General features: G+C 40.6%; 1 protein-coding gene across 4 annotated transcripts in view; it reads left to right on the top strand.

The window, feature by feature from the left end:
• The first annotated feature begins 868 nt into the window (after positions 1–868).
• Positions 869–26,958, top strand: part of pde8a (phosphodiesterase 8A) — a 52,122-nt gene continuing 26,032 nt past the window's right edge. The window contains exons 1-2 of one of the 4 annotated variants that reach the window (XM_037795372.1): positions 12,847–13,043; positions 13,300–13,332. In XM_037795372.1, coding sequence (XP_037651300.1) covers positions 12,984–13,043; positions 13,300–13,332 — 93 coding nt within the window. In that variant the 5' untranslated portion in view covers positions 12,847–12,983. Of the gene's footprint in view, positions 2,446–12,846; positions 13,333–26,958 lie in introns of those variants that run through there. The other 3 variants (XM_037795366.1, XM_037795348.1, XM_037795356.1) reach the window with 3 other exon arrangements.

Raw genomic sequence — 26,958 nt, 5'->3', positions numbered from 1 at the left:
TTCTCTGTCTATAGGCTATTATTATGCACCAAGATATCAAGGCAAATGCCTTATATGTGAAAAGTAAAACTACTTGACAATAAACCTGATTCTGAATTAACTCCAGTAATTTGGTCACTGATGAACTAACATTTCAAAATAAACATTTTAATAAGTTCTCATTACACAGTTTATTAGTTAATTTATATATTTTCTCTGTATGTTTTACATTTAGTTTTTTAATTTTATATATATATATATATATAGTATTTTTTCTATTTTATAATTTATGTTTCTTGTCTTTTGCAGTAGGCCTACTTGTTTTTGTTTTTTTCCTTTTCTCTATCTATAGGCTATTATTATGCACCAAGATATCAAGGCAAATTCCTTATATACTGTATAGCAATAAACCTGATTCTGAATTAACTCCAATAATTTGGTCACTGATGAACTAACATTTCATAATAAATATTTTAATAATTTCTCATTACACATTGTACTAGGCATAGTTAATTTCAATATTTTTCTGTATGTTTTACATATTGCCATTAAATGTAATTCATATTGGCCCAGCTGAGCTTCCATAGCTTTGGGAATCGACCAAAAAATGTTTTACAGTGTGTTCAAAAACATTAAACTCCTGCTGTAAACTGTATTCTTCTGCAGCAGTCTAGATATAACCGTGAAAACCCCCACCACGAACAGCTTTCTCCCGGTTTGCATGTGTGCAATGTGCAGAAACCGTGGAGCCAGCCTACCTGCAGCCAGCAGCTCCGTGTGTTAGTCTGTATGCGAGCTGAGCTCTTTTTGCTGCGTTCAAAGTTCCCTCGGAAAGCGGAGGACCACCCAGCGGCGCCGAGCACGACGCCGATTAGCTGCGCGGAGCTCATTTGCATTAACGTCAGTAAAGGCTGTAGGTCAATCCTTGCGGGTGCTTTTATTGGATGTGCCGCTGTCAAGCAGTGCTGAAGAATTGGAAGGGCAAACGCCAGAAAAAAGGCAGAGAAAAAGACAAACATAAAATCAGCATTATGTAGCTCGGTGCTGCCTTAAATAAACCTCCGCTCGTTCACCGACAACAATCCGGCCGGTCCACCGGTTTCACATCCGAAACTTGTGGACACGGAGCGGTCCTTTTTTTCTGTTGTTTTTTTTTTTTTTTTTTTTTAAGATTTTTTTTTTCTCTCAAGCGATTGCATTCTCCAGAGCTGGCACCTCCACGTTATTAACTACAATATGACATGTCTACATCTTTTTTCTCCTCCACAATGAGAGCAAACCGTGGAGCCTGCTGGTGACACACGAGCCAAACTGCGCCCGGGTTTGGACCTCTATCAGGCGGATCATCCTCAGCCAGCAGCCGGCCAGCAGCGGATGTCTGAATGGGGATTTGCGAGCACATCCAGAGACATTTCTCCGCTCTTGTTCTAAATTGGTGAATTTTCTGGGCTGATAAATGGAGAGGAGTTGTGTCGGACTACATCATGGCATTATGTTGTACGGAGGGTGTTTGACATCGGAGGAGCGCCTGGCCAGAATAATAACAACACCCTGCAGTGTGAATATTTCAGCCTGTTGATGATGAACCGCTCAGGACTAAAGGAGCAAAGTGTCGTGAGAACCGCTTTATGGCCCGTGTCTTGAGCTGAAGTGGCCAAGCAGATTGTTTAAGAGAGAGACAGTAGAGAGAAAGAGAGAGAGAAAGCATCATCTTTGATGGCTCCAGGGTGGGGGAGGACGACTACACATGAAACCTTGGACACTAAAAATGGATAAAACTATTGCATGAAGCTGGCTGCATGGTGTGCTTTCTTTAAGGCCCAGGCTATACTTGATGAACAGTGAAGTTGAGGCAAAAAAAATGAGAAAATGGTGATGTGGTACGAAGAATAGGAGCCAGAGTGAGGGATAAAAAAAAAATCCATCCATGGGGATCTGAGCAGCCCAGCTGAAGAATAACGGAATCCAAGTTTTCTGGAGGATAAGACAGCTGCTTTGATTAAAGACCTCCAATTAAGTTCATGTGAAAAAAAAGAGAGAGAGAGAGAGGGAGGAAATCAGCTTCCTGGTCAGGGGGGGTGGGGGATACACAGATATATTATTCATGCCTTGTGTTAGAGCAATTGGAGAACTGGCTTTGCTGTGGCCTAGATGATACATAGCCTATATATGTATTTATATATATATATATTAAACCTTAGGATAAAGTGTGGACCTTAAAAACACAAAAAAAAGAAGGCGAATGACACTCTGGGTTGCCTCAAAGTAAAGCACTTGCAGCAAAAAGAAAAAAAGGCTGAAGTGGGCTGAAGCATGGGCTGTGCTTCAAGTATTCATATCTCTGATAGGGTGGTCTACCACAGTGGAAAAGAGTCCGAGGATTCCCACTCACCCCAGCAGACTAATACCACTCAGCATCAAGGAAATCCTGCCTCGGGACTACCCCTAAAACCCCTGAGCTGCAAGGTGAGGGCACCTACATTCATTACATTCACACAGAACAACATGTGTGTGAGTTACATGCTGTTTTAAAGTTGTCTTCTTTTCCATTATAGAAAAGAAATAACATAATAATGATGTTTAGGACACCAAACAACCAGATTTCCAAAACTTATATAATTCAATATTATATAAAAAGCATACAGTAGATATCCCAGGTGACTAAAAAAAAGCTGGAAAAACCATAAAGCCACTATACATTAGACTATTCAGTTCAACAGACACAGCCTACCTGCATTACTTTCATGTTAACTCACTTGAGACTTGACATTAAAACTTTGCTTAATTTAGATGCACACTCAGTTAAAGGTCATGGGGTCACAGGCCTTCATGCTAACTTATTGTTCTCTTTGTAGTTTTTATGTAAGAGTCACGATAAAGCAACATATCGCTTCAGATGTACATGATCTGCATGATTTTACTGATGAAGTAATGCACTTTTATGGAACCAAAATCTCAGCATGAAGCACTGACATCATGGACGTGGTTCAGTTGACATAGTTTGGCCTCTGCTTCACCTTTCTACCAGTTATGCTTTTCAAGAGGATGTCCCCTCATATCGAGGCCTAAACTTTGTGTTTCACGCACAAAATCAAACAAGTTGTTTACAGAAATATTGAACTGGAAGTGTTTGTAAAGTGGTCAGGCTTTTCTGAATGGAAAGTAGGAGCAGGTATTGAAAAGGATCGAGTGACATTATAGCAAAAAAGTTTGATATCGGTGTGTTACATCATCGCAAGAAATAGCAGAGCCATTTGTGTAATGGGCCACAAATAATTACACTAACAGAGGATAACCAAATGTGCTGCGCCTGCTTTTATGCAGGGACCAAATAGGTGTTTCTAATCAAGATGATGATGATTTTTTGTGATTATTTGGCATTTGTGTATTGTGTAAGAGGTCACATAAGAACAACCTATCACTATTATTCAGATTAACAGGCAGATTTGAGTTTGGACGTGAGAAAGATGTCCTTTTTTTGCAGTAAACTAAGAAGTGACGATCCTGGTTTTCAAAAGGCCTCATCCTGTTTGTAGAAAACGGAGTAATTAAGCAATATTGAGTTGAGAAAACAGTTATTCTATCTCTAAATGAAGAATACGCCTCGAGCACTGGCACATTGATAATAAAATCAAAGGAAGCAGGTACTGTATTGTTTACATGTACATCTGCAGGCGCCTGCAAACACAAAACGTCCGTAAGAAAAAGTGTGATCTTGTGAATTTAGTAGTGCGTCTGTGTGTTGGTTGTTGTCATGTGCGCGCTTGTCTGACAGACTGCAGGCTATTTGAGGGCCTCTGTCAAACTGAATTTTGTGGCCAAATGTCACTGCAGGATGCAGTGAGAAGTCAGTGTGACAGATGCCCTCATGTCAAGACGCCCACTGTGCCTTTGATTGAATTAGTCCCCTGATTGAGTTAGACTAATGGTATACAAATCTCCTTCAGCTGGAAATGGTTAATTCCTGTTCTTTAAGGTGTCATCTTTAATGTCCTCTGTGGTCGCCCCCCAGTTGAGGGGCTGGGTTCATTTTTTTCCATAATTTATAGAAAAAGTAAGCTGCTTTCATCAAAAATCATACCCACGTCAGCTTGCCGGGATGCGTTCAAGGCCCAGTGAAACATGCTGTTGCTGCTTGTTGTAGCTCTTTTGATTTCTTCTCCCTATAAGAGATCAATAACGGCCATTGATTGTTCTTGAGTTGTGTGCGTGCATGCACCACCTAGATTTATAAAAACCATTTGCAACACATTGTCATAAAAAAACACAAATTTCTTGCATTTAATTTTGAATATATTTGGGAATAGAATCTTCGAGAGATGTCACCTTTTTATTTGAAATAGTGGAGCTGCACCAGGTCCCCAACCTGAAACGATTAGTTGATTAATCCATTAGTTAATCGACAAACTATTTTGATTCAAGTCATTTTTCAAGCAATAAGGCCCATCGTTCTCTGGTTCGAGTGTCTGTGATCGTAAGCTGAATATTTTTTGATTGTTGGTCGGACGAAACACACAGTTTGAAGACTTGATATTTCACTATTTATAGACCAAGCAACAGGGAAATGATCGGCAGACTAATCAATAATGAAAATAATCATTAGTTGCAGCCTTAGCTGAAAGTATATTAGATCCACATCATCTCATATAGTTTGTGTGTCTAACTATTGTGTGTCTGTGTTGTTTTTAGTCTCTGTGTACATGTTTGTGCCCTGGCCTGTGTTACTGTGATTCTGACGGGAGCACACACATTCATCCCCAATAATCATCCATATCTACACACACACACACATGCGGCAGTAGCTACAGTAGCTACAGTAAAGTGCACAAGTTTGACATATTGCAAAACTCAATTAAGTAAATGTTAAAACTGTGCTGTATCTTTGCTTACATTAATACATGAGAGAGAGAGAGAGAGAGAGAGAGAGAGAGAGAGAGAGAGAGAGAGAGAACATGTGCAGGCGTCTGCAGTGTGAGAAAGATTCAATAGAAGTTTGGGAGTGTGATGTGAGTCTTTGTCAAGGGTACGTTACCATCTGGGCTGCTCTGGCAATGATAAGGCTCAAGTACAAGGTCCTGTGATAGTGGGCATTTTTTTGGTGTGTGTGTGTGTGTGTGTGTATGGCCAAACAGACAGAGAAAGACCTCAGCCAAACACAACACCATTTATCTGGCCTTGACTTTTCCCGTCTGATTGCCCCCACTCAAGGAAATCAAGTAGCCCCCCCTCCCCGAACAGCTAATGTAGAATCAGTTTTACCGTTACCTCTTACTATAAATGGAAAAGGGCAATAAAAGGTGCTAAGCTTATAAGTATCTGGAGAGTAATACCATCTCGCTTGCTGCCTGATTCCAGCCTCTGCATGCATTAACATAAGTGGTGGAATCACTCAGCCATACCTCAGACTTCCCCCATTAAACCCTCCCATCCCCAGAAGTGACAAGGCACACAAGGTTGCTTTTCTAAACTAAAGCCTCGGTTGGGGAAACACTTAACTGTTGCTAACTCGCAGCGCAGAACTTTAAAAAAGAAGCAAACACCTCATGCGCTACGTCTTAACTTTTAAAGGGTGTGTAGTAGAGATATGATACACCGCTGACCTGGGCAGCCTCTCTGCATTTGTCAGTTTTCTCTCCCGCTGTTTTTGTATGTGCTCTCTGGTCAGTAGTGTGTGTGTGTGTGTGTGTGTGTGTGCGTGTGTGTTTGTGTGTGTTTAGTCTAAGTTGAGAGTCATTGGGTAATTTATTCCAGAGGAGGGCAAAGGCTCAGCATGGTGATGAATTAATCCACTGTGCTTTTTCTGCTGGCTGAGAGGAGGGAGACTGATATTGGCTCTTTTTCTTTCTCTCTCTCTATTTCACTTTCTTTCATTTGGCTATCAAACTTTCTGAGCGTCTTCCCCCTGTCTGTTGCTCCCGCTCTATAAAAACATTTGCTCTTAGATATTACTCTTTAAATGTCCAAAGTTAATGCGTTTATCTCCATCTAACTGACAGCTGTTTTTTTTATTATCACAATCACATATATATGATTTAATACACAATAGGAGCAGTCTCTCTGTGCACTCATAGAATTGCAAACGTTCAATGGCCCTGCTGTTGTCTTTGTCTGTACAGCTGCTGATTGGATCAAGTGATGGACTATGCTTATCTATGTCTATCAAGGATGTCATGCGTATATGTACAATGGTCTTTTATAGCTCAGAGCATGGCACAAACCCCTGGCACACTGCCATAGTTAGCGGTTTGATTTCCACTGGGACACAGTTTTGGTGCTGTAAGGCACTGTGAACAAAAACATCCACCCAAACGACACATGTGTATGTTAAAGGAATAGTTTGACATTTCTGCTTATATGCTTATCTTTCCTGCTGAGATAAGAAGATTGATACCACTCCTCTCACGTCTGTACAGATCCAGCAGCCAATTAGCTTAGCTTAGCATAAAGACTGGAAACCGGTCCAGAGTAGCGGCGAAGTGCGGCCTGCGGCGAGCTGCCGTGCAATGTTTATGGAAAGCTGCGGCGACCGCTTCCGAGCTCAGTGAGCTGCGGCCGCCTGATTCCGCGACGATGTGTGGCCAAACTACAAGTTGGGGAAAAGACAAGAAAGTGCTCGCAGCCAATCAGTAAACAGATCCTGTGACTACTGTGACATGTTGACCTATTTTACAAATCATTTCTTCCCGTCCGAAACACATGAATACGCCTACTGACCACAGAAATATGTAATCATTGCGGCAAACCGCACTGTGCCGATGCCTATTGTGAATTTGGCGTTAGAGTTGCTGGTAGGCTGATTTTGTTACCATTTGGACAGAGTCCAGCTAGCCGTCTCCAAGGCCTATGGAAAGGAGGCTGAGTCACGGGCAGACATGGGTCTTGGGGTATGGGGTATGACACATACTCAATTTCGGCGAGTGCAGACCAGATTTTACTGCGCATGTTTTTTACCCCCCAAGATATATGACGCGTGACCCAGCCTCCTTTCCATAGGCTGTAGCCTCATATTTATGGACGGACATGAGAGTGGTGTCTATCTTCTAATCGGACTCTTGGCAAGAAAGTGCATTATGCATATTTCCCAAAACATCCCTAAACTATTCTTTTAAGACTGAAACATTTTTCTTTTTCTGCAGTAATTGTAGGATTTTCCCTACTTTTAAATTCACTGACATCAAAAGAAACATCACAAAATACTTGAATACAGCCTTTTAAATATGACTTTAACTGTTCATTATGTTTTATTTGAACAATTCGTCAGCTGCAGTGTGACCCTGTGTTTCCCTTCCTGTCTGGAGTGTCTGCAGGGGCAGTAAGGGGGGGATTTTTTTTGTTGCCATGTCATTTATCTCCACTGGGCCATGAGCAGAAGGAGTTGAGAGGAAGCGAGATGGGGCCCATGGAGCACCCACAGTCCACTGATTGATGTATTGGCAGCTCTAGAGCTTATGTTTGTATATGGAGATGTCCAAGAGTTCAGGGTGAAACATGACGTTAGTACAGTATTTATATTTTATTTCCTAGAACCAGTCTATTCTTGAGCATTAAGCAGCTCCAGCACTTGATGTAATGACACCAACGTTTCCCACTGCTGACTGCGTGAACGTTGATCCTCTGTAGAAATCAAATTAGGATAATATAATAAATCCCTTTGTCACCTTATAGTGGGTCTCTTCATCTCTGAGCGCTTGCTCTCTTATGAGGTGTCAGTTGGATGCATGTGCTTATGAAACAGAACCTCCCATTGTTTTTGAAATAGTCTTAACAAATAAGGCCGCATTCAAAGCTGCTCCCCCTCCAGGTTAAGACTTTAGTATCATAAGGTCAGCATGTGATAGTTTCATGAGATTATGGAAATGGTATTCTTCCAAAACGAGGCGCTACAAGTGTTTACTCTGTAGCAGCGCTCTCTGTTCTCTTTCAGAAGCTCACAGGAATGTAGATGTGAGTGGGCCCAGGTCCACTGGTGGCCTTTTAAGCTCCTCCTGGACTGGCCTTTGTAAACTGTGAACATCTGTGAGGGTCGTGGTGTCATGCTACCGATGTGTATTTCAAATGTGTCAGTTGAGAGTTGGCGGAGGGTATTAAAGAGTCTTTGTATCTGTTAGTTTTGGCTGTAAATTTCTCACTTGTAACTTTTTATATAACTTTTTCATGTGATACAGCGCCCATCAAAAATCTTCTATAGCTACAAGAAATGGGGAGAGCTCCAATCCCGGCCGAAAACAAATGAATATCTTGAAGTAAAGTCCATCTGAATCAGAAATGATCCGCACAACATACCAGAATTTTTGACGTTGGCTTTCAAATTTGGCCAGAAATTGAATTTCCCGGCATACTGTATAGCCTTCTTTATTTGGACACTCTCCAGAAGTAGACTAAATAATCATAGACTGTATATAAGAAGTAGACGTAGTCACCGTTACGTCACCAATTGGTTTGTGGATTGCTGATCTGAAGCCTCGAGTTCAGTATTTTGGCTGTTTTTTTTCATGTGAAGGCACCCTTCAGATACCACAGAGATGTCATGTGCATCCCCTCTATACTAAGATCTCTCGAGGGCTTAATCCCACCCTTAGAAGTGGTTTTGAAAAGTGCACCATGTACAGAACACACCATCATTGTTCCTCCAAATGAAGAGTTCATCTGAGAGTCATCTCTCTTGCATAGTGTCACAGTGTCAGTGTCCATAGGCAAGTTTTTAATCTCCCCTGGAGGAGAGCCTTATGTGGCGATTGTGGACTGCTGCGACCGTGCAGAACACACCGTGTTAACAATGCTAACAGTCATGTTAACAGCATCTGGTTACTGGAGTACTTTGGCCATTTTCACGCTCCGTCACACCACTGTACTTGCAGCCAGAATAAACTGAAGCAAGGTTGTGTACAGTACAGTATGTCGAGCCTTCCTGGGGCAAGATTTACAAAGCACTAAAAATTGGTAGATTTAGTATGAAATTATAAACCTGATGGGTATTTCACTGCAACGTTTGGCAGCTGATCTGAAACTATTTTAGAATCAAAATGCTCCTGAGGCTTTGACTTAATTTTCACTAAAGAAGCGCTGAGCAGACAAGAGCCTCACTGGATTTAAGTGAACAGGCCTGCAGCTTATTGGCTGTAGTAAACACGCAAGACACTCATTCACCTGCTGAACACCGCATTAAGCCAGCAGTGCTTGTCTCCTTCCTTGTTTTAATGGACACAGCTATGACGCAAAACTCTCTGGAGTGTGCGTCCGGCCTTTTGCTCTGAAGATATACTGTACCCTCAGTTGATATATCCCTTACAATGTTTTACGGGGCAGAGCACAGATGGTGGGCATTGTTCTTGTAGTGTGAGGTGTGTGGTTGCAAGAACACATTTTGGGGTCAAAGCCCAACTCACGTTTTAACAATATAGTCTGGTCAGTCCTACCCTCTTGGTCACTTTTTGATTTTTGCTCCTGTAAAGATTAGGCTTTATATGCAAAAGAAAATATTGTCGAGATAACTGTGCCAGAATTGTGGTACTCAAAACCATTAGGCTGTGACATGCAAATGCATTTTGCAGCTAAGATGCAGACACAGGAAGTGAGCCTGTCTGCATTGCTTAGCTCAATCATCATCAGAAAATTCTCTGCAGAAATTCAAGGAAAACTGTATACATGTATGTATGTATGAATGTACTGTATGTATTAGGGCTGTCAATCGATTCAAATATTTAATCGTGACTAATCGCATGATTGTCCATCGTTAATCGCGAATTATCCCAATTAATCACAGTTTTTTTTATGTGTTCAAAATGTACTTTAAAGGGAGATTTGTCAAGTATTTGATACTCTTATCAACATGGGAGTGGGCTAATATGCTTGATTTATGCAAACGTATGTATATATTTATTATTGGAAACCAATTAACACAAAACAATGACAAATATTGTCCAGAAACCCTCACAGGGAATACATTTAGCATTAAAGGGCCCATATCTTGCTCATTTTCAGGTTCATACTTGTATTATGTGTTTCTACTAGAACATGTTAACATGCTGTAATGTTCAAAAAACACATTGTTTTCCCTCGTACTGTCTGCCTGAATATACCTGTATTCACCCTCTGTCTGAAACGCTCCGTTTTAGTGCATTTCAATGGAATTGCAACGGAATTGTGTTGCTAGGCAACAGTTTGGGTCCATGTTTACTTCCTGTCAGCTGATGTCATTTACATACACAGCAACAGGAAATAAACTGGGACAGATTTAGAATGTTTATGTTTAAAACCGTGTAATGGTCTAAATATTGTATATTTGTGACATCACAAATGGACAGAAATCCTAACAGCTTGTTTCAAACGCACAATTTCTGAATACGGGCTGTGTGTATTTCTACGTATATTGAGCGTTTTGATAGTTTAATAGTATTTATATAGCACTTAAACCTGCTTTATAATATAAAAGACCTGAAAATCTCACTTTTTACAAAATGGGACCTTTAAAATATGCTCAAATTATAACACGGCAACAACAGCTGTCAATGTGTCAGTGTGCTGTCCTGACTATGACTTGCCCCAAACTGCATGTGATTATCATAAAGTGGGCATGTCTGTAAAGGAGAGACTCGTGGGTACCCATAGAAACCATTTTCATTCACATGACTTGAGGTCAGAGGTCAAGGGACCCCTTTGAAAATGGCCATGACAGTTTTTCCTCGCCAAAATGTTCTGTAAATTTGGAGCATTATTTAGCCTCCTTCACGACAAGCTTGTATGACATGGTTGGTATTTTCACTCTAGCTTTAAAAGGAGCCCTTTAAAGAAATTAGTGGCGTTAACATGAATTTGCGTTAACTTAACAGTCCTAGTTATATATACGTATATGTAACATTTGGGCCTTCAATATATCAAAACCACCTTTACCTTACTGAGATCTATAGGTCAAGATTATTATAAAGAACCATCTTTGACATACCTTTTATTATCATTATTCAGGAGGATTTTACCACCCTATACATGGCTTTGACTTTATGAAGTTGACTTGAAGATAGATGATACTACTCTTCTCAAAGTCCAGCCTTTTGTTTTGAAAAGGGTAACACTTATTCCCACTCCTACAGTATTCCACTGTACAAAGTTTCACAACAGTTTATGTTGGATATCTCTTTCTCTTTTTGGACCAGTGGCAGTCATTGCATGGGGTGTGATATGTGAAGTAGCAGCTCTATAATCTAGTTGGCATTTAATAAGACATAGGACAATGGGAAATGTCTCAATGGAAACTAGAGTAAATGCCACATTAAAAAATAATTGACATGCCCAAGAGAAACAACAAAAGACAATTGGACACACTTGACTTCCTAGTAGTGAGTGAATCAATAGTTTAAACATTCCTGCACGCCTGTCAAACGTACATGCGTCATTTATTGTACTTGCACCTGCCTGATTACATTCCTCACAGGCCGTCTGTTTTGACTGTGTGTAACCAGAATAACTGCTTGTAGCTATATGACATGATATTCTGTATTATACATAGTACAAATAATGTATTTATGTATTTGTTTTGCTGATTTGCTCTTTCACATTATTCCTGCTAATGTCTGCATACAGTCAGCATAGTTAAAAATATCAGTTCCCCTTTTCCTATCTTCATTAGGTAGATTTTGCGCCACAATAATTTCTGTACAAAAATAGCTTCCAAACAATCTCTCTGGGCCAAATAATCCATGAACGTGAAGCCTTAAATTAGTTTTTGTTTTTGTTGTATCCACGTTGAGTGTTTTCATATCAGTGCTACATCACATCACTCTCTACTTACTGTCAATCACAGGAAAACTGGAAGCCTCTGCCAGAAAATAATCCCTCGAAGACATGAGTCCTCACATCAACTGTCTTTTTGCATTCATGTCCTCTTATTCAGTATTTAATTAAAAGTTAAGTTTGAGATCATACAGTTTGTATTTTAAAATTTACAAAAAAATACTGGGTAAGGCAAGATCATGTAGGTGCAATACAGATAATTAAGATGAGGTACATTTAAAATACATAAAACCAAGAAGCTTTGCTGTTGAGTTGTCAGTTGATTTGTAAACATCAAAGAAGTTAAATATGGAATTACAATTGTTCTACTTCCGTATTTTCTAATGCTCAGTTTACATCAGCATTGCGTCTGTGTGATTGTACTGTATTTTATAGCAATAAAGGTGCACATTTTAAAATAGGAAAGAAAGAAGAAGAAGTCAGGGTTCGAAGCAGAAAGACGTTGGGAAAGATTTTAATCTTACAAGCAGCTGAATACCTAATTGCGAAATGTAGTAAGTACTGAATACTTCATGTTGAAATTCAAATAGCACTGAATTTACAGCATAGCAAATACAAATATTTTACTTTGAAAACCATCTGTCTGAATCCATGTGGTTTGAATTCTTGATTTTGAGTTTTTGATTTTAACAAAAAATGTTTAGGGTTCACTAATTCAGAAAATTTGAAATCACTTATTCAAAATGTAAAAGAGGGATGTTCAGTGGCATTTAAATAGTATTCAGTACAGATGTTCAGTTGCTTGTAAAATGTAAACTATTCCGACCTCTCTTTGCTTGCATAGTAAGTGCTAGCTATTTTAATAGGAGTAGATTGGGTGCAGTAACAAAGAGAAAGTTCATTTATAATATTTAATGGCATTATTAGACTTATTCTATCCATGGTTGAACCTTTTTGTTTTTTCAATACTATTTTTTTTGTTTAAGCATTTAATTTCCACCCATAATCTGTTTATTTTGATAATGCAGCAGGATATTTTGCAAAGAATATCTGGGCTTTATTTGTATGTGTGCTTACAAACTTCCATGAATGTGTGTTTTGGCATGCAGTCATTCCTCGTTCAGTGTGTGTGTCTGTGTGTGTGTTTAAATCAAGTGTAGTTTGTGTGCCAAACCCCGGCGCTACAGCTCGTGTCACTCACTGATCCCTCATGCAACGGTGACATCAGTGCTCCTGTTTTAGCAGGTGAAGAGGAGGGGGAGTCCGGTGATTATCTAATGCTCTCGCAGCCATCTGAAGAGCTCCGGAGAACCGCTTCTGATATTTTCAAAAAACATGTAAGCTGTTGTGTAGAGGTGGAGTCACGCAGAGTTGCGGATAGAGCTGGGGTTGCCGCCGTGGGCGTATTGCTAATTCTAATCCTCTCTTTAGGCCACAGGGTTGGAGAGGTAATTAAGATTGTACAGTTGGGTATGGCTCTGGCAACAAAGTTATTGTAAGCTAATGTTCTCTTTTTCAGGCCCGACAGACGTCTTATTCAGTTTGTTGCTTGTCTTGTTGTCTTGTTGTCATGTATTTGGCTGGACTGAGAAGGAGGAGTGGCTGACTGCAATGGAAAGGTTCCCGGTAAGATTACAGCACACTGTAGTGTCACTGGACCAGGCAGTGTCCCAGTTAGACTTTCCAAGCTCCTTTAGCTTGTCCTTCTCGCTTTATTGGCCTTTGACCTTACCTGGAAAGAGCTAAGAGAGGAAAGACAATCAGACTACACACCACCTGATCAACAGTTGGTTCACAGTGCAGGAGAAAAAGCTTTAGGTTTTATAGTTGATGAAGCCAGGGACACGGTGAAAGAAAAATATAAAGATTAGTATTGTTTGGTGTGTTTATGTACAGTAAAGTTGGGGTATTATTTGGGAGAGAATAAAAGGGAAAGTGAAACAGCCCGGTACGTAGTCCTACAGTAACAGTGGTGTTGAAGGAGGCTGCTGGGGGCAGAGGAGGAGGTTTTAGTGAGGGGCTGCCCCAGAGCCCTGGATGGCTTAGGATTGTCCAGGTCTTATGAGGATTTCAGGGTAATCTGGATAAGGACAGAAATACCTTGAAGGTGAACATTGGAGAGAAAGTACTCAGCTTCTTGTGGATCTGTCTTTAATTAATTTACTCACACTGGTTGTGGAGGGCAGAGGACATCATGGATATTTTTCCTTTCATCGATTGTTTTCAACTTGGTCTTGAGACTTTGAATTTAATCAAAGGGGTTAAATTTGATATCCGGAACATTATTATAGCAGCAAACAACTATTTGCTAAAAATATAGAGAAGTAATGTCTACCTGAGCAGAGAATGAAGTCGCTCTCCCTCTGTGTGTGTTTTAATTCGAGCTTCTCCGCGCTTTGTTGACATAGCCGGGTCGGCCGCAAGTGCTTGTTAGTGCATGTTCATGCATGTGAGCATGCCCCACTGGCTAGCTCATGGCTGTCGCTCCGCATTGCACTCATATGGCAGTTACAGCTGATAACGCCATCCCGACCGACGGCGTCGTCGCGGAAGCGTAGCACCCACCCTTTGGTTCCCCCTCAGGTAAACACTGTTATCTCTGTTAGCACCGTTAGCTGTGAGCCACGGCTCGTCGTCACCGCGATGTTGAGAACCGTTGAGCGGCAATAGAAATGCTTCCAATCCAATGCAAGCACCTTTAATTGAATAATAATTAAATAACAGAAAGCCTGCGTTACAAATTAGAGGTGTGCGAGTTGAAAGAAGTTGCATTTAGGAGACAGGGAAAGTCTAATGAAAGATGCAATTGCATCATGGGAAATGTAGGATGCCGTGTTTTTGGCACTTGAACAATACTAGGGACCAAAACTAAGATATCTTGGCCTCTGCTGCTTTGATTTTGACCATTCATTTTTTTTTTTTTTTCTGTCTCTTAAAAGTCCCCGAACTTTATGGAAGTGCAATAATAAATGGTTGCATTGCCCCTTTAACCACGTATGCTTACTGCTGCATAGTTTCCAGAGGCTGCCTTTCATCGCCACACAGGCTCAGGAGATCTCGTGATAAGATTCAGAAGTTGGATTTTGCTCATATTGCTGTTGGATCCTCAAAATCAGATGATAAAAGTGGTCGGGGTCAGATTGGACACACTCCGACTACAACGTTCATGCAAGTAATTTGAAAAGATGAAGAGGGAATTTGGGAAAAGTAAGACATATTTAGATAAATACAGCCACGAGAGACGCATAAAAGTTCGAGGACATCTCATTAAAATCTCATCTGTCTTTTGAATTGAAACCACAGAAATCCCAGCCTCAGATTCATCATCATAGTTTGGCATCTAGCTTATATGCAGCGATGCAGCGAACAGTATGTGTTTCTCTCCGTGTTTAATGAGTGCGTCTCTCCCCTGCTCCTGCTCCTGTTCACATATCCCTGTAGGCCAGCGTGTGAGGGCTCCGAGCACAGTCTCTTACCCTCGTCACTTGGCCTGTCGGCAGGAGCTGCTCCACTGCCAGGCCTCAGTTACTCTCCTTGGCACAGTGACGCACAGATCACATACACACTCGCGCCACTATGGACACAGGGTATGCACGCAGGCCCAGGCAGGGAATGCAGCATGTACTCTGATGTCACACACATATACATAATATAAATACACATTTTATTTTAGTGGAAACTATAAGCACACCATACAGACTTTCTCTGTAGGAGCAGAATAACATGTCGTATGCTGTACTCAGGTTTATCTGTGTGTTCATGTGTAGGCTTAAATATCTTAATTTTTCCTTTGTTGAGCTGTACAGACAGAGATTGACAAGGTTTGATGTCGACAGAGTGACTGCACTACAGAAGCAGTTCACATCTGATGGCTTTTTGTGTGATATCTGAGGCGATGCTTGCAAGGTGTGGAACACCAGTGAGAAACAGGGACAGGTCACCAAGGATGAAGTAACCTATCCATTTTCTGCAAACTCTGTATTTTTAAACCACGGACGTCATTCAAGGGCGTTTGGGACTGAATTCCAGGACAAGTTCAGTCTCCTGTGAGTTACACGGTGTCTTCCCTCTGTGTGTGTGTGTGTGTGTGTGTGTGTGTGTGTGTGTGTGTGTGTGTGTGTGTGTGTGTGTGTGTGTGTGTGTGTGTGTGTGGTGTGTGTGTGTGTGTGTGTGTGTGTGTGTGTGTGTGTGTGTGTGTGTGTGTGTGTGTGTGTGTGTGTGTGTGTGTGTGTGTGTGTGTGTGTGTGTGTGTGTGTGTGCATTCCCGTATGCTTGAATTTCCGCACTATCTGGTGAGGTAGGAGCGATGTCACTGCAGACAGAATAAAGGTCAGGGCGTACTCTGGAAGCACTGCACGAAAAACAATGTGTATGTGTGTGCACTTTTATGCGTGACTGATTAGAGATGGCTGTATTTGGGACAGCGTGTGATCGGTAGCTTATAATACTTACTTCGGCTCGCTGTGTTTCTCTCATCATTGTGTATTCTTTCTATGGGTGTGTTCTACAGTAGCTACAAAAAGTGACAGCAGCATGTATATAGCCAGCATATAGCATTGCAAACTAATATTACTCAAATCATTACCTTACCTTGACTTGCCGCTAGTTAACATACCAGAGCTTCTTGAGGTAACACACCAGGAACAAAATTCACTTTCCTCAGTGCAATATTAATTTGGAGAGATGTAAATAATTCTGGAAATCGTATCGCAGCCGTAATGATTGTCTCGTGCACCTCAAAGGAAAAGTGGAACATAAATGTGGAGATTGGGGACATAAAGCCGTTCAGTTTTTTACATTGCAGGCCATATTGTCACCTGATAGGTGCATTTGAGATGTGATGTCATGACAGATTGTATGTTTGGGTTTACATAGCGTGACAGGGTGTCAGTCTTGTGACATGATATGAAGCCGCAGGCTGCAGATTGTTGGTCTGTGTCTCTGTTTAGGCTTGGTGGAGATTTCCTTATGGGCTTTAGATAGCTATAGGTATATAAATTAACAATAGCCTTACTATCTACATAGTGGACTCATGTACCCACTGAGGTCCACATACTGGGACCCCAGTGGGTTCATGTACCTCAGTGTTAAGTTACCTTTAGGGATTTGGGGTCATGGCTTGATGATATTATGTATTATTATTATTGCACATTTTTCTATCTGCTCTTTGTCATGGTGCCCAGGATGTTTTTCCCTGTGAAAGATTCTATTTTTTTGTTAAATTGCTCCGCAGGGTTGTCCTCCTCATCAGCAGCGGTTTATGTGATCTGATCTTTTTATATAAAGCACTTTGCAAACTCTGATTTAAAAAAAAAAAAAAAAAGTGTTAAAGAGGACCTATTTTTAAAGAGGACCTATTATGGTAATTTTAGGTGCATACCTGTATTTTGGGTTTCTACTCTACCCAGTCTGCTCTGATTGGTCTGCTGGCCCACTCTCTTGGGATTGGTCAAAAACCGACCCAAACTCTTCAGACTCCGCTCCAGCTACGCGCCAACTATCTTTGTTTGAGAGCATGCCAGACTAGCCGTTATATGCAAACGTGTTACTTGGTGACATCACTGCGTTACGGAAGAAAAGGCAGGACTTAAAGCGAGGTGTTTCAGGCAGTTCAGAAGCGGTGTTTCTGTGGGGGAGAATAACTCCCTTTACCGTGGACTTGGGGTTTTATAACTTTGCAGAACTTTTACGTGCACAAAAAACTGTATAACACACTAAAGGAAAGAGAAAAAGCACGAAAACATAATAGGTCCTCTTTAACATACATATGTGCCTATAGTTAAATAGGTTAAAAATGAATCAGTAATTTCAAATGAAAAATGAAATGCAGCTCAAAGTGGGGGTGAAAGGAACTACTTGAACAATTGATTGACTGGAAATAAGTCAACAATTTTGGCAATTGATTCATTGTTAAACTCGTTCTTTCAAGGAAAATAGATAAACGTTATGTTCCCTGCCTCTCAAAATATGAGCATTTCGCTGCCACACTTTGGTTTATATAATTGTAAACAAGTTAAACTGTTTGGTCTCTAAACTATAGAGTACGGTCTAAGACCTGCTCTATATATAAAGCGTCTTGAGATAACGTCTGTTATGATTTGATGCTATATAAAAATAAATTGAAATTGAAAATTGAATTGAATTGAATATACTCTGGTAAATTATGATGGCCATTTTCCACTATTTTCTGACATTATATAGACGAAATTATGAATCTATTAATCATAAAGAAAACAGACAAATTGACAACAGCCCTAGCTTAAATCCCATTCCATTCAAAAGTAAGCAGACCACTAAAAACAATTACAGATGTTATTTGTTTTTTTACAGTAAGAAAGATTACAAACATTAAAGGAGAATAAATGAAGATGAATCTATAAAAAATGTATACTCCTTTACTGTAGCCAGTTATTCTGTCCCGTCATGTGCACACAGTCGCAGAATTGTCATTGAAAGTGAAAGGAGGCACGTTGTTCATCTCATGACTTTACATCTGACACACATTGAATAACAAGAAAAAACGCTGGGAGGTATTAGATGAATAAAATAAGATCATTTAGTTGAATGTAATGTTTCACATTAAAAACATAGTATGTTCTTTACAGGATATTGTAGTTTCTGTTCCAGGAGGTTGGTCTTTCCTCTGTAGTGCGTTCCACCAGACAGACAGAGAGAGAGAAAGAGAGAGAGAGAGAGAGAAATACAGAGAAAGCGAGGATGTTCTGGGACAAACCGATCCACAGTGGCCTAGTTTCCCTCAGCCATGCCAGTGACTCAACTAAAGTCTTCTGCCTGGCTGCCTGTGGGCTTGGTCACCATGGATAAGACATGTGGACAGAGCCAGAATACACACGGTTGCAGATATTTCTCTAAACGGATGAACTGCAATTACATTAACACGTTAGATTAATTTATATTTGGATAGGGGGAGGATGTTTTTACCCCTCTTTGTCTACAGTATCAAAGCAATGCAGAATAATGAGTCCAGGTAGAAATAATGGATGATCGGATATTCATATTACACGTTCTATTCAACATTTTGTAATGTCATCTGTGCATTCCTACGCTGTTAAATCATTACAGGAAGACACAGGTGCATGTGCTGTATGTTGGGAAACAAAAGAATATGATGAGGAAGCGATAAAACATGTACATAAACTTGTTAGTGTTTTTGTGTGTGAGCTTCTGCATATAGATGGATGTGTGGTTCTGAGAGCAATGGAAAGCAGTGAGCAGGAAAATAAAGGGAAGATATTGAAGGAAAGGAAGTGCTGCTAACGTGGGAAGTTGTATTAGTGTTTTGACTTCTGCAGTCTGGGCTTAATCACTGACCATGTGTGTGATTCCTACAGCAGCTGTGAACTGATCTAATGGTTTTACTATACGGTGTATATTCATTTATACAAGGGGGTAAATAAATTCCATCGCTGGCTCTGAATGAGAAATACTTTTGATTATTTAAAAAAAATAAGTGGTAATATGAAATCCCTTCTGGGAGATTACTAAAAAATACCGACACATTCAGCTCTGAATTCTAGCACATAATCATCACTTTGCCACTTTATCATCATTTGCTTCACACTGGGCCCAGAACCAAAGGGGGTTTGCAGATTACAAAATAATGGTGCATCTGATTAGTTCAGCCTAAAAAAAAAAACCCCAAAAACTAAATGTTGTAGTTTTTTTTAAGGTTTGTATTGCAGAGGCAGGTATCACCATCCGATATTGCTCACTATTCACTATATGGTCCACTATATTGTGTGTTTGTTATTTTGTTGTGTTGTCCAGACGTCTGGTGAGAAATATTGTACCCTATGTACTGAACTAAAAATATACCACAATGTAATGTAGCCTATACACCGACTGACAGCTACTGTAACTAGCACCATGCTGGATAAAAGGCATGACTTGAATAGTGGCCAAAAGTCTTCATTGATTTTGCTATATAGTCCTCTACATAAGTAGTGAATGATTTCACTGCTTGATGGAGGTCTAGGCTAACCCAGCATGCATTGCAGGCCTTATAGAAGTCACATTTTGTAAAATATACATGTGATATACACATTTACATAAAATCCATGTGGCAGACACTTTTGTCCACAAGGACTTACAATAAGTGAGTCAACAGTTTATAGTTTATTTTACTTTAGCTATCTTTTTCATCTTCAAGGTGTGTCCTGTGCAGTTGGCCTATTGGTTATTGTGACAATACATATATTAAACTTCAACCTTACATAAATGTATAATCCTATATGTGTGTTTGTTTTGGTCCTAAACAGAAATATGTGCATATATCTCTATGCATATCTATTTTGCCATATCAAAATTTCTATAATATAATCGTCACTGTTGTGTGAAAACCATGTGTCTCCAAAATGTCAACTTTTCAAGAGCCAAGAAAAGCAGCCTCGTTTTCAGCTTTGATGAGGATTTCTTTTCCAATAATCAAGTGTTTTTCTGCCTTCGCGCCGGCGAAAACCCGTGTTTTCGGGTTGTCCGTCCGTCCATCCGTCCATCTGTCCATCTGTCTGCGTGCGTCCCATTCTTTTCAACACATCTGAACACATCTTTGCACATATCTCAGGAACGCCAGGTTTGAATTTCTTCAAATTTGGCACAAACGTCCACTTGGACAAAAGGATGACCTGATTGGATTTTGGTTTTCAAAGGTCACTGTAACCTCACAAAACACGTTTTTGGCCATAACTCAAAAATTCATATGCTAATTATGACAATTTCACAAAAAATGTCTAACATGATAAAATGATGACATTTTGGACAGACATAGATGTAAACTACAACTTGACTCGTTGGAGGAGGCATACAACTGCGAGGCGGTGATTCTAGTCTCCATTAATCAAGTGGGGTTTTTTTTTTTTCAACCAATAACAAAACACTTAATCCTTCAGTTTATCTAAAAGATTCAGAATCACCAAATTTGGAGATACATGGGTTTAATTGTACAGTAATAAAGTATAGTATATAAGATTCTTGCATATTTGTTTTTGCCATTTTTGCTTTCAAAAAGTAATCCAAAACATGTGGTGATAATTTAAAGTTAGCTGAAATGGATGTAACTGAATTTGGTGAGGTGTTTGCCCGGCTGGTCATTGATTGGTCACAGTTTTGAAACCCCATTGTTATCGATGGCTTCAGCGCAGATCTATGGGCAGCAAATGTAAGTGGCCACACATGAAAGTGAATTATTCTCTTTGATGTAACACACACAGCATGGGCAGCTAGCACCACTATCTGAGTGGCTCAGCGTGTGGTGAGGCTGATGTGTCACTCAGTGCCATTTAGTCCATCACTTAGCTCAGTGTGTGTGAGAGTCTGTCTGTCTGTCTGTCTGGTACATAGTGTGCGTGGTCCACACCTGTGGCTGGGGCTGCTCCCCTCTAATCAGACCTAATGAAGAACATTGATTCATCTCCATTTGATTCACACTTTTAGACAGGAACACATAGACACGTCCACAAACACACAACTTCTTCTGATGTTGCTGTAGTGTCATCAGCTCTGCATATAATACTCTACTTAACCACATGTGGAGAAGTTTTTAAGGGACAAACTGAAGAAGAATCAGAGAGTGGGAGGTGGAGAGAGAACATGTTAGCCGGAGAGAGCCGTTTCAAAGCGAGGGAGGGATCTGGAGATTGTTAGTGAACAGCCATGCGCGTTTTCCTAAGACGGGGCGGGCATCCCAAGATTCCCTGCATCCTGGTCCCAGCTCTGGGGTGGAGGAAGCTGTTTACTCTTTCTATCTCTCACTGCTGACGTCGGCGCACCGAACAATGTCATCCAATTTCCTGTTTTTCACTTTAGTGGAAAGCCACTCTCCCAGTGTGTATGGTTTAGTGTGTGCGTGTGCGTGTATGTGTGCGTGAGACAGAAAAGCTGGTGGGCTGGAGGGCTGGAGGAGAGGAGGAGGAGGAGGAGGAGGAGGAGGAGATCTATAGGGCCGGATACACTGGGAGCAGGATATAGGGTCAGAGGCAACTTGGCTATGTAAATACATTAGGTGTATTGAATGAGAGTTGCAGGAGACTGCAGACTGTCCTGAGAGACACCTAGCAGCTCTGATGTGGTCACGCTGGGCCTGAACGGTGTGATATCACATGACATCAGACTGTTTGAAGCTGTCAGCTTGGAAACTGTCACCTCACAGCGAGAGAGTGACTTTTTAGAGCGGACCCTCAGAGGGCCCAAACATCTCCAGGTTCACTGCATGGAAAGTGGCTTGTTGTAATTAGGTTTAGGGATTTAGTCGTTCGCCGGATCAGTATCAGCACAAATCCTGACCTTATTAGACGAATCACATTTTGGCAATGATGTGACCGATCCAGCTTATAGGTGCAGTTTTTTTTGTCAATATCATTATGAAATTCAAGATGTCTGCTATCAGCTACATATATTTAATCACTGTGGGCCATTGACTCAGTGTTTAGTAGCACAGCATCCTTATAAATGACTTCCTCACAGATTGGCACGCATGTTTCAAGTTTGGGAAAATGAGAGTACTGACATCGGCTCAGTACTGTTGAAGTATTGGATTTAGGAGAGAAAAGGTTTGATTGTTTCACCCTAAACTAGATTAACTGTACATTTGTTTGGTAATACTGTATACTACACGCCAAGAAAAACAAAGAAATAAAGTATAAATTGTATTTATAGACATGTGAATGTTGTTTTAAGACAAAAAAAATGTGAAGCTACCCTTTAAGATGACACCTGCAATATTATCTAATAAAGAATCTAGTTGAGAGGTTTCATTATGTGGTTTGGCTCAGTCAAGTTACCACAAGCTAATTACTAAGTACAAACTACATATAAACTCAGTTGCCAGTTTATTAGGTACATCTAGGTAAAACGAATGCACAACAGTGCTGCAATAAATCCTCCCTTCATGACGGGTATAATGTTCAGTGTTTGTTGAAACAGTTTTAGAGAGCCGTTAATTTTGTGGTGCTGTTGAATTGTATTTCATTATACTGACAGGTGTTTCTATTATTTTACTCTCTCGATATGGGTTGGACATAATATTAAAAACATATCTGAGTATGATGCAACATAATTTAACAGCACCTCCAAAATGACCAGGAAGTTGAATCAACATCGCTCTAAAAACGGGTCTATACAAAAACTGAACATTATAAACTGTTGAATTAGACTGCGTTACTTTCAGCTAGATGTACCTAATAAACTGGCAACTGAATGTATGCACACAATGCACAGAGGGTGAGAGCTCATTTTTGTCCGTAGGGGTCTGTGAGGGGGAATTTGACCCAGGAAACTAGGATTTTTAGATACTACAGATGCTGTAGGTTCGGACAATATGGTTGAAATAATTTCAATTAATAAGGACGTTTTCTGATTTCTATATATATCTCACGATATGGCAAAAAAATATGTTCTAAGCAATAAACTATTAGCTCCACTGTTATGAATTACTATAGACAAAACTTCAATAATTCACTATGTTGTTTTTTTAATTACATCTTACTCTGAATCATTAACTGGACAAATGATAACATGATAAAAAACAAATGAACCAAATCACGATGCTGTATGATTGTATGAAAGTTAACAGTGATGTCGATTTATCGCACGGCTTAACTAGAAATCTATGCGTCAAGACACACTACAAGGACCAGAATGCATTGCATTCAACTCAGACCTGCACAACTACATCTGCACAGTGCCCCTGCTGCTCAGCAATTAACAAGTGGCTCTGTGCACACAGAGAGAGAGAGAGAGAGAGAGAAAGAGAGAGATCCCAGTGTGACTGGTACAACACGGCGGCATATAGCAAGAGGGCGGGACTAGGATGACGTAGGCATACACACCACGTCGGTACTCCTCGCCCGCCTGGCCTACATGCTCACTCACTTCCCCTGCTTTGTTTGCCTCTGGTTGAGTGCCAGCATGATGTTTGCGGGATGCAAATGCTTGGCTGAGTGATTCATTGCTGTGTGTGTGTGTGTGTGTGTGTGTGTGTGTGTGTGTGTGTGTGTGTGTGTGTGTGTGTGTGTGTGTGTGTGTGTGTGTGTGTGTGTGTGTGTGTGTGTGTGTGTGTGTGTGTGTGTGTGTGTGTGTGTGTGTGTGTGTGTGTGTGTGTGTGTGTGTGTGTGTGTGTGTGTGTGTGTGTGTGTGTGTGTGTATGTGTGTGTGTTGTGTGTGTGTACTGTACAAGAGGAGCATGTTGCCCGAAGAGGCTGGCAGACTGGTTCAGCTCTGTGTGTGTGTGTGTGTGTGTGGCAGGCAGGCTATTCTAGTTACACAACCTCAGCTGCAGTTGCATTGGTTGTGTCAGTGTCAGTTAGAGAGGGAAGTCTCCCTGGATGGAGACAGACCGCTGCTATAGTGAGGCCTCAGCTAGCTGGAGGCTCTGTGGCCAAACTCCATACGTCAAGACCCCGACCTCAACTAGCTCACCGACAAACGGCATCGCAGTGGAAACATCATCTCTATGTGTGGCATGTTTTTTTGTGCGGCCACTATCTGTGACATTTACCCAGCAGTAGTCCATAGAGGAGTTTTGTTTTCGTCTCCACGGGGAAATGAATGGGAGGTTTGAATCTCTAATCAAAATTAATAAAGCTGAGGACTGAGTTATTTGTTCTGACACACGTGGTAAGAGTCATTGAAATCACATCTGACAACAGGAATACTGGGTCTTGTTTGGTCAAAGCCTCTTGGAAAAGCATGTGGCATTTCCATATGTTAGTCCCTATTATATAGCCACACACATGCACACTGTGTCTCCAGTGCACATGAGCGTATCATGCGACCACGTCCTCGTGTCTGTAAAAGATCAGATGATCACAGAGCATCAGCTTGTAGCCATCCTGATGCCATGCTCCTTGTTTGCGGACAGCTACAACAAGCGGCCCAGTGTCATGATGACGTCAATTTGGCTACAACCGAGGGCTAATCAGCTTTTTTTCTTTGTTGTTTCAATGGAGCTTTCAAAAAGGCTTACAATTTAGCAAGAAATGATTTACTGCTGGCCGGCACGCTCTAAAATTCCTCTCTGTATTCCTCCTCACATGTGTAGATTGTTTACGGAGAAGAGGAATTCTAGAGGGATGGCGGTCCGCGAGGGGCTTGGTTGCTATGGTTACTAACCCCTGAGCTGGGTTCCATTTAGCAGGAAGGAAGCTAAATTATTTGCAGACAGAAAAGAGTAAGCTCATGTAAGGAAAGTGTAATGAGTTGAAAAGCTGTCTGTGTGGAATTTAAAATTATATATATTTTTTTTATTATTTTCTGCTGTATAGTTGAATTAAAATCAGGAGATTTAATTACAAGCATTGATTTTTGCTGATTCAGTCAGTGGTGGCAGAAGCATACGGATCGTTTATTTAAGGCACCCATCAAATCAATTAAAGTTGCTTTACCACATATGTATTGCGCTGGTCGTCACCTATACATGAGTATCTGGCCCAACAATGACACTAGGTAGTATTTGTTTTCTTAATGGTATTTTAGAGTTTGTCATTTCCTAGAAAATTATAAAAAATGTTGATGACTCATCCTGCCCTCGGGGGCGTATACTAATTTTGTATCCAATTAAATGCTTTTAATATAGACATGCCTACCATTGGGATGCATCAACTCCATCGTGGGGATGAGCCTGCATCTCTCCTTCCAACCCGTCCTCACTACCAACTCGTCAAATACCGCCGATTGGGCAGCGCCCCTCTTTATCGGAAACCGATGCATGGAGATATCCTTTACCGACAGTATGTGAGGAACCGGGCTTTGAACTAACTCCAATGTAAACCCACCCGCGGCGTTACTCGGCGGTCGGAGCAAGTGACGGGGAAGGAAGAAGGGGTGGTGGATGGGTAAAACAAACACAGGACTTTCAACCAGGAGACCGGTGTTTGTGTCCCATATGTGAAACTAAAAGTAACGTTGACTTATTTTGTCATGTCAGTCTTTAGTCACGTGACTCGTCGGTATCGTCAGTCCCGTGAGTCCCGTGAGTCGTTAATATTGTCAGTCCCATGAGTTAGTCAGTAAAGTTAACGTCAACCACGACCGTTTCCTAACCCTAATAAAGTGGTCGTGTTGCCTAAAGTTTAAAAGTTGTTTATTTTGAAAGGACACTTTGCATGTAATGATCGTATATTGACACGCCGTCCCCGGTCCGTCCAAAAGTAATGTAAGATGGGTACCTCTGTCTGTTCTCTGTCTCCGATGCCGAGGGGCACTGACCAAGTGGCGGTATTTAATGAGTTGGGAGTGAGAATGTGTTGCTCCTTCGGATCTCAGCTCGTTCATGTATGTCCTCATTCCAAAAATTAGTTCTATATGGTCGTCCTCGATTTCATCCGTGTCCAATTCGTCGGTAAAATCCATCGGAGTAGGCGATGGTGGTGGCAAGAAGTCCTCAACAACAGAGAGCAGGCTGTCCTCCATATTGAGCTAGTAGCTACTGTCAATCTGAAATTTGTATGCGTAACTCACATTCAGTGCTATTGGCTACTTTAAACACCAATCAATATTTGCAACAGGTCCCTCCCTAGTTTACTGATTTTACAAGAAACATGTAAACATGCAGAATCAAATAGCACTCTGCTAGCCGTTTCTTGGGAACTTTGAGCAAAAGTAATAATACAACAATGTAAAAATACTCAGTTACAGTCCTGCATTGAAAATCTTACCGAAATGTACTGAAAGTATCAAAAGCAAAAGCACTGTAGAATGTGGTGTTATGTATAGATTATATTATTGTATTATTGTTACTGATGCATTAATGTGAAAGCAGCATTTAACTGTTGTAACAGGTCAAGGAGGTGTTAATTTCAACGACTTTATGTACCGTGCAAAAGCCCCAATCTGATAAATACATTTGTGGTTATAATTGCGTATTCAGATCCTGTACTAAAAGTAGAAGAAGCAATATTGTAATATAGAAATACTCTATTACAAGTAAACGTCCTGCGTTGAAACTGTCACTTAAGTGAAAGTCCAAATGTACTTAAAGTATAAAAGTGAAAGTACTTCTGATGCAGAAACGTGATCCTTTTGAGTGTTATACTATCATCTTTTTTTATGTAATAATTTTACTGTTGTAGTTGGCTGAGGTATAGTTCATTTCAACTCTTTTATTTTGGGTAATTTAATCTATAACAACATTTTATAAAATGATCAAGTTTTGTAGGAGAAATCTTAATTTGTAAAGTAACTAAAGCTGTCAGATAAAATAAGCAGTGGAGTAAAAAGTCTGAAATGAAGTGGAGT

This window comes from Sebastes umbrosus, chromosome 2 (genome assembly GCF_015220745.1).
Source record: "Sebastes umbrosus isolate fSebUmb1 chromosome 2, fSebUmb1.pri, whole genome shotgun sequence".
NCBI lineage: Eukaryota > Metazoa > Chordata > Actinopteri > Perciformes > Sebastidae > Sebastes > Sebastes umbrosus.
Note: the sequence above shows the minus strand (reverse complement) of the source record. Positions and strands in the feature narration are given on the sequence as shown.